Below are 9,119 nucleotides of genomic sequence, written 5' to 3' on the forward strand. Positions count from 1 at the left end.
AGACAGAGTAAGAATAAGGCTCTAAGTGGGACATCATTTATATGCTAGAACCAGGGGCAGATCTACCTAGAGCGTGTCGGATGCTGGAGCACCCACCCACCCCGACATGAACTAAATGTATTTACATAGAAATTTCTTTATAATGCCGTTACTAAATTGAGATTGGCCTGCACAATCAATACAATAAAAATACCTTTAATTAAAAGATTTAAAATGGGGAAAAAGAATCTTTGACTAGCCAATAATAATGGAACGACCCCATTCGCTAATTGGACAACTTTTCACTTGCCCGCTCAACGCAAGATAATCAATTGCTTGTTGCAGGCTGAAACTATAGAATTTGATATTGATGTCTCTCATCATAATTTTTTTAGATCTTGACCATTTGATGATGATGCTCCCGTTTTATTGTATGTGAGATGGTTTGAAAATTAAGAAATGAAGACTTTTGGAATTTGTCGCATTAAATATCTCACAACATGTGTCTCTGCCTATAAAATCATGTCATAAGAGTAAATTGAGAAATTTAAAGTTTAAGTTATTTTTCAAGTGTAGATTGCTCTCTTTTAAACAAATGAAAAAAAGAGTATGTACCGGAAGAGATCAAGAGTATATGATTGTGCTTTTCATAAGTTGGAGATATATCAGGTCAAAGATTACAGTTTATTGTGTTAGCCATTTTACCTATAATTGACACCCATAACAACAGCAACTACACCCATAACATTCATATGAATTGACATGAATGATGTTAATTCTTTTTATAATTTAACTGACTTTTGGAAGAAGTTTAGTTCTTGAAGCTTTCAGCTTTTCTATTTATTTGCCAGAATGAAGATTGTATTGACCACAGAGATGTGAACTTAATTATCTCCTAATCAGACTTTGTGAGTGGAGATTTCAAGAATTTTTACAAGAATAAAAATGCTTTAAAACGTGTAAAAAAAATGAGTCCAGAACATCACGTTTTTGTAACTTCTACAAACGTATTAAACTTTTGAAGCGAAATTATAGGAAATGTACTTGGTAAAATAATTTGTTTGTATATGCATGCGTATGCTATAATAATAAATTTATGTTGTAGTCAAATGTTGTTCATTTGTATTAAATCCATGTGCTATAGTGGTAAAACAAGACGGCAATAGTAGCTAGTACAAGATCTGAAAGTGATTGAAACACAAAATCTACAGTCTTGTTTCTTCAGTCTGTTGTAGCCTGCCCAAAGAATTGCATGCCTCATGTCACATTTACGATTCAATATATTCCTTGTCCTTTTTTATTTCATATCCAATAATGCAAAGCTTACATTAGACCATTTACTAGTTCATCGATATCATTTTCGAGCAATATTTTTTCAAGCCACTTTTTCAACTTCATATTATGTTTCCTTATCCTTGTTTATCTCATATCCAATAATGCAAAGCTTACATTAGACCATTTACTAGTTCATCGATATCATTTTCGAGCAATATTTTTTCAAGCCACTTTTTCAACTTCATATGATGTTTACTTTTCGCTGCTGGCTCAACTGCTTTTTTAATAAAGCAGAGGAAAATGAAAATATAAAACAGAAGGGAATTGCTCCGTTATCAGTTCATTTTATGTGAATCTGTTTAACTAAACATAATTTTTTTTTTCTAACAATAACTAAATGAGTGGTGGTATAATTTCACCCCTTTTTTTAATTCATTCTTCTAGTAAAGGAATCAACTCTTCTATGCAACAAAGCTAATTAATTAGTATTTGAGATAGTTTTCAAATTAAAAATATCTGTTTTTGGGATGGATAATATAAATTAATTTTGTCATGTAAATGAGACGGAAGTAACAACAAAATTTAAATTGTCTAGATTTTTAGCTAGTGTTTGGCCATAGATTCCCAAAAAAAATTGAAAAATTTGATTGGGGTGAAGTTTTTTAGGTTTTGAAAATGTGTTTGGCCATAGTTTTTCAAAATATATTTCACTTTTTGTTTTTGAAAATATGGAACATAACTTATACCCATAAATTCTAAAAACTATTAAAAATACCCAACCATACAAAACGTACATACTTGTTAATCTCAAAATTATACAAAACGTGATATTTGAATAACAATTATTAATAACACAATTACTAGCTACTATAATTCAAATTACAATACAAAGATCCATCTGTGCAAGGAAAAAAAAAATCCAATGGTAGTAACTAGTAACTAGCTATTCTTTAATATAATTTTTCACATTGTACAAACAATCTTCACTTCAGAGAAGAGACCGCTTTAATTGTGGAAACATGATAAATACGGCTCTAATGGAGAAACATGGTAGATAGAATTAGTTGGTTCACATATAAATGGTTTTTTTTTTTAATAAAATATAAAAGTTTGGGGTAATTTTTAAAAGTTTTAAAAAGATCAAAACATAAATCTTGGCCCAAAAACAGGTTTGAGCCTGAATTTGAAAATTTGAAGATTTATTATCAAAATTTGTCAAAATTTTATGACCAAACAAAGATTTGAAAATAAATCTTCAAAATATGCTCCCAAAATCTATTACTCGCTCAGTTCCATAATAAGTGTCACCTTAGCTAAGAATACGCATATTAAGAAATCAATAATGCAATGTGAAGTTTACCAAATTATCCCTATATAATAAAATAAATTACTTTTACCTTTTGATTAGAGCATGCACAAAAAGTAAACCTTTTGACATTGAGAATCCAATAATACCAAGTTACTATGTGATTTTTTCAATCATCATTTAAATGTTACTTTATTGTCTAAGGGTAGAATTGGAAAAAACTAATCAATTTATGTCTTAGTTTCCTAAGGTGACATTTATTATGAGATAATTTTTTTTTGCTAAAATGATATTTATTATGAGATAATTTTTTTTTTGCTAAAATGACATTTATTATGAGACGGGGGATGTATCAAATAGAAGCTTAAAGATTTGGGAATGGGTTTATAAAAAAGTCATTTTCAAGCTAGACTAGCTAGTTGCTGAATGGTAATAGAATGTTTTGTCAGAGACAGCATGGATTGGGATATATAATAAAAACTACAGTTGGATGGTCAATGCAAACTCTGTTGAAAACGACTTTCCCTATGTATTATTTGTGGCCTTTCCCCATGCTTAATAGGAGACCACCATTAAGTTTGCTGGAGACCATTTTATGGATGTCATTTTCATTAAAAAAGAAGAAGAGAGAAGTACTGAGGAAGTTAAGGAAGGAAGAGGGGAAGATGAGTAATGATATGGACTAATTGGGATCACAATTAGGCATAAATTTTCCTTTCAATAATTCTGCCCAATGTCTTCTTAAAAAGTTATGAGACCAAGTATTGTGGCTTAATAATAAGTGTAAATCTCTAAGATTAGGGTTCAAATTTTAATAGAAGCAATTTTATTTTTATCTTGTATTCTCTTAAGCTTTAGTGGACAAAATTATATGATTGTTATATATTAAAAAGAGATAGCAGATATCTAATGAAATCGTTGGCGTGCACCTTTGGTTTTCCTATTTTAACTTTATTGTTGAGAGCCCGTCTCAGTTAGCTGATTAAAAGTAGCTAGCAAGCATGGGCCAAGCTAGTATATAGTTTACGGGTTCAGCTAAACCCAATAGCTTTGGTCCAAACCTTGTAGTTGTCTTAAGAAATCGGTTGAACATGTAGAAATTATGAATTTAGAACCACTAACTTAAAAGAACTAGAGTCTCCAGCTCATCAACTTCAAATCATGGCTCCTCCTCCGCGGGTAAGTGTCAAGTCCTGAAAGGTACTAAAACTGATTTTATAAATAAATTAGCAGTTACATATTTTGGTAAAAGTGTTGAAGCCAATAATAATTAGTTGTTCGCATGTTTGGTAAAAATTGGTGTAAATAAGCTGTTAAAGTGACCTAAACGTCCTTGAAGCCATTAACAAACAATATAAAATTTAAAAGTACTTTGCATAAAAAGGACGAATAAAAAAAAGAAAATATATAGACTTGAAAGCGTAAAATCGTAAAAAAATTGATCAGATCAAAAGTGCTTGAAAGCTATAAAACTACAAGTTATGAGTGACCAATTTATAATTTTTGATTGATTTTAACATATAAACATTTATGTTATGAGTACTTTTATATTCATCGAACGCATAAATTTCTACTATTATAGAAGAGTGGGTTTGGTCGTCAACCCACTCTTCTTTAATAGTAATTAAAAAAAAATTAAGGTGGGGTTCATGCGAAGAAGTAGGAGATAACTGCAAAAAATAAAATAAAAATAGGACATTTAAATAATGATAATAAGTTCAGAAAATGGTAAAGGTACGCTTAGAGAAATTTTAAATAAGAGAAATTTAGAAAAAAAACAAATAAAGATTTAAATTGAACACAAAAACCGCTAAAGAAGTCATAAAACCAAAAGATTTAAAACTTATACCCAAACATACGTCTCACAGAAATAATGAGGAATCACATCAAGAAGATGAAATATAAATGGTCAAGAAACGTATATACATATTTTCTTAAAATGATGAAGTTGGTCTATACTTAAAAATTTAAGACTACAACAGATGCTAATACATAAAAGCGCTTTTCAGTGTTATTGAGTAAAAAGAGACGATGGCATGAAACTCGGTAGGAGAGGGTGTATTTCAAACAAAGAGATGATGGCATGAAACTCGGTAGGAGAAGATGTATTTCAAATCTTTCAATTGGAGAACCAAACCAGGAAAGTCATATATGGGAGAAGCGGACTAAGTAAAATAATTTATTGATATTATCAATTAATTGAATTATAATACTTTTTATAATAAAAAAATCATAATTATATTACTAAAAGGTACTCTCTCTGTCGTAATTTATGTGATATAGTTTGACTAGGTACGAAGTTTAAAAAAGAAGGAAAAATCTTTGAAACTCGTGGGCTAAAACAAGTCAGAGATATTTGTGTGGATTTAAATTATTTCATTAAAGGTAAAAGGAGAAGTTTCAAGTTAAATGATTTTTAAATATAAAAATATATCATTCTTTTTTAGATAAATTAAAAAGAAAAATATGGTACTACTTTTTATATTGGGTCCGTGCTAGCACTGGCTTTCATCATCTAGTAAATAAAAAAATACTTATAAAATTGGTTGACGAACTTATAAAATTAGCCCGCCTTTAAATGAGTTCAGTTCACCTCGTGTACTAGTCGGCTTTAAAGTTTAAACTATTGATTTTGTCTAGACTAGACTAAGAACCATTCAAATTTATAGGTACGGGAGTTTGAACTGAAGCAATTTCTTAAAAGAAAAACATATGGCTAAATGAAGACCATCACTTAATATATAAGTATAGCATGTGCATTTTTAATGTCTAGCGGAATAGGTTACAGAAGCAGTGAGATCAGACAATAAATTTACAACCTCCACCTGATAATATCCACAATTTAGGGGTCACAAAAGTTAATGAAAATTCCACAGCTTTTTCCCAACAAGTATACAAAGTGATGACATAATGAAGATAAAATCGCATTTAAAGCACAAGGGTAGTTGTTACAAAATTAAGCACAAAATGAAAAAAGTAGGGTGATGACATAAAACCATTAACCTAGAAAACACCCCAGAAAGCTTTAAAAATATTAAAAAGACCCTACACTTTTTTATTTCCAACTAAGGAAAGTGACGTCAAATTCCTAAGTAATTTTCCTAAATGGGTTAATTTTGACCATATGTTGTCATTGGGCAGCTTTTGAATTCTTTTCAAAGAGGGACAGCCTATTGTCACCAAGCCTCGTCTTGTAAGCTGACTTCTTGTATTCAGACCATGTGAATTCATTGTACAGAATTTCCTCATCAGGTCCCTCCATTAAACATGATAAAGGTGCTATCTTTTCACTCAGAGGTGGACCTCCAAAGTAAATCATGGACACCCTGGATTTCAAACTATCTGCCAACACCCTGTGCCGCACGCTCCTAAACCTGCCATTACTCATTACCTGTTATTCAATAATATCACAAAATGTTAGCAGTGTAAATAATTTTTACACTATCAGATACTTGTGATTTTACTATGTTGTTGCATGTTGTTTACTCTAATTTTCAATTTACTAGACACTATTAGAAAATTGCGAACAAATTTTTTTATATTGAATTTGTTTGAAATTGGCTTGTTGGAAACATTTTTAGCGAACTTTCCAACGAAAATTCACGTTTTTTTCGATATTGTAGATTGTACTAGTACAGTCATTAACAGTCAATACCTATTATTAAAGGTAAATTAAATAGATAGTGTAAAAAATTACTTAATACATAGTCATTGTACAAAACTTTAAACTCTAGAGAAAAATAAAAAAGAACTCCTTCCGTTAGAAATCAAGAACAACAGGCACTTTATTGATTGATGAAGAATAGGAGTAAGATGCATTTTCGTTAGTTAATGTTGTGCTTAAACAGTCGAAAAGCACTTAGCATAGCGTGATATTATTCGCTTTAGATCAAATCAGCACGATTTTTTCTAAAAGGTCTACATGTGTAATTAAAGTGTCACTCAGCAATAGTAACATGTTTTTTTACATTTCTGCAATGTAAAAATTCATTCGCACACCCAACTGTTCATTTTTTTAGAGTTCTAAACAAAAAACTAACCTTAGGGAATTGAAAAAGAAAATATGTAGACTTTCACTAGGGACCAAAAATGTGAAAAACTTGCCAAGAATTAAAATAAAAGGAAAACGCAGTAGATGTTACCTCCAAAGAGTCGCCAACATTGATGAAAAAGGAGTAGGGATCAGGTGGGACTGAGAGCCATGTCCCATCTTTCAGAGAGATTTGCAGGCCACTTGTGTTGTTAGATCTCAGTACTGATATTACTTGTGGGTCTGTGTGTTCTCCAAATCCTATCATATTCCTACCACTCAATGCTTTGAGCAGCTCTGGGCATGGTGGATAGTGATTTAGCCTGAAACATGAGTCACTTTTCTCATCCCTTAGCATCCTACTTAGCACATTCTTTGGTTCTATTCTCAATCCTTCTGCTATCTTCTCCAGCACTACACATCCCAAATTTCTCACTGCACTTACATACTCATTCACAAGTGCCCTGCATAGATACATAAACAAAGAACAATTAATGGCAAATAATGATTTTTTTTTTTTTTACGGGCGGCGTAATAGATGCATATTTGCACAATCACTTATATAAAAGGCAATTATAGATAAATATATTTAATAGCACTAGGTCATTAAGGTGTCAGCGCTGGAAGAGGGGGCGCGAAACCCCTTGCCGGAAAATTACACAATATATACAAAATCAATTATTCTTTATGTATATTTTGAATTGCCTTAATGAAATTTTTTGCCACCGGCTGTCGATAGTGGTGAAATCATAATATTCAAAGTTAAAATATAAATAAAAGTAAACATAAGCAAAATTCAAGAAGATTTAACACATAAGATATATATATATACTGAAAAATATTTTTATTTATATTTTTCGATGAAGAGGTTTCAATTAAACCCTTTGGACAAAAGCGGCTCCGTACAGGCTGACAGTGTATATAACTTAAATCCAAAAAGAAAAAAAAAGGCAGATACCATTGGAAAACAATTCATGATTTTGTCACTTACCAAAAAAGATGAGAATTTCCAGAAATAGTGATGGATTTTTGGTGAGTGAGTTCAGGGTTAGTTGTGAAGAGTAAATATTCAACCCAACCCACATCACCATTTGAGCCAATTCTTTTGTTACCATAGCCAAAAGGGTAAGCAGGGCCAGCTTTATCTTTCTCAATTTGGGACAAGTTGAAGAACTTGACAGCTTCACTTTCTAATTTGGTGATGGTCTCAATGGGGACACCATGGTTCACCAACTTAAAGAACCCAAATTCTTGACAAGCTTTTATAATAAGAGTGTTGGCTTCAGGGTCTAATAGGTCTATCACTGGGATAACACCAATGTAAACATGATCACTAGTGTTATGCTTGCATGTTTTAATGCGAGAAAAGTTTTCTACAAGTGGCTGAGATAAAACTACCATAGTTGTTTGTTGCAAAAGAAATATTCAAGAAGGATACAAGAAGAAAAAGAAGAAGATTTTTGGTTGGATAGGATGAATGAGTAATGGTCTAGTAGGGATTGGTGGAGTTTAAATAGGGCTATTGCATGAGAGCAAAGGTAATTTGGGATGCGTTAGAAACTATTAGGAGATGCCATATGGCCTAGTTATATATACATATATATATATATAGACTATTTCTATTTTCTTTGTTACTTCCTCTACCGAGGGTGGACTTTAAATTTATTTATTCATTTTTATATACTTCCGTCGTCTCATTGTATGTGTCTTAGTTTGACCAAATATGAATCTTATTTGACCAGGTGCAATTTTTAAAATGTAAAGAAGACGTTTGAATCTTGAGATCCTAAAACAGAATGAGAATTTTTATTAAAGATAATTAAAGTATAAAAATATACATATGTAAATAGTGTTGAGAGGATATTGTTGCATATAATTTACATGCTTAAAAAACTTGATCTATCTACACAATGTAATTTTTCAGGCAAATAATGTTAATTGACTCTCTTTGGACAAGGATAGTTCTGCCACTAGTTTAGACTAAAGGTATAAATGATATACCAACGGTCGTCACAACTAGTTTAGACTAATTTCGGCCGCCAAAATTTTCAAAATATAAAAAAGTAAGCATACGAAGAAGCCTAAAAGGGTTCAACATCTATTATATATACATAAAAAATAATTTTAACCTTGTAAAAATAGTGTTTTTTCGGCCGAGGGGGTTCGGACGAACACCTTCGGCAAAGTGTAGCTCCGCCACTGTATAACAACCAAAAATACCATTCAATCTTTGTGGTTTCAGATATGTCATGTTATTCTTATAAGGAAATGCCACTAAGAATAAAATAAGAATATTGGAATTAAAAGTCTATTAAGTATAGATAATATTTTTCTTAAACAGACCAGGGAAAAAAAAATAAGAGATATAAAATGGTGAAAGAGGAAGTTGGTATATTTTTTAAGAATTTATTTAGTGAAATTTGAGATATAGCCCAATTAAGAAAATTGAAAATGGAAGAAAGAAAAGAGAGAGTTTCTCGAATTCTGACGTACGGCTATAAAAAAGTTCAATTTAAAAATGCTGCTTTA

General features: G+C 31.1%; 1 protein-coding gene across 1 annotated transcript; it reads right to left on the reverse strand.

The window, feature by feature from the left end:
- Window positions 1-5,463: 5,463 nt before the first annotated feature.
- Window positions 5,464-8,166, reverse strand: LOC132042400 (gibberellin 2-beta-dioxygenase). Its single transcript, XM_059432949.1, has 3 exons — window positions 7,582-8,166; window positions 6,703-7,054; window positions 5,464-5,951 (listed from the first exon to the last, which is right to left on the reverse strand). The coding sequence occupies exons 1-3, from the start codon at window positions 7,989-7,991 to the stop codon at window positions 5,691-5,693; spliced, it is 1,023 nt and encodes a 340-aa protein (XP_059288932.1). The 5' UTR covers window positions 7,992-8,166; the 3' UTR covers window positions 5,464-5,690.
- Between the last annotated feature and the right edge of the window lie 953 nt (window positions 8,167-9,119).

This window comes from Lycium ferocissimum, chromosome 2 (assembly GCF_029784015.1).
Source record: "Lycium ferocissimum isolate CSIRO_LF1 chromosome 2, AGI_CSIRO_Lferr_CH_V1, whole genome shotgun sequence".
NCBI lineage: Eukaryota > Viridiplantae > Streptophyta > Magnoliopsida > Solanales > Solanaceae > Lycium > Lycium ferocissimum.

Excerpts from the sequence above, each read along its gene's own strand:
- LOC132042400 (XM_059432949.1), bottom strand. The coding sequence starts at position 7,991 with ATGGTAGTTTTATCTCAGCCACTTGTAGAAAACTTTTCTCGCATTAAA. Across the intron at positions 7,055-7,581 it reads GGAAATTCTCATCTTTTTTG|GGCACTTGTGAATGAGTATG; the intron begins GTAAGTGACAAA and ends GTATCTATGCAG. Across the intron at positions 5,952-6,702 it reads ATGTTGGCGACTCTTTGGAG|GTAATGAGTAATGGCAGGTT; the intron begins GTAACATCTACT and ends ATTGAATAACAG.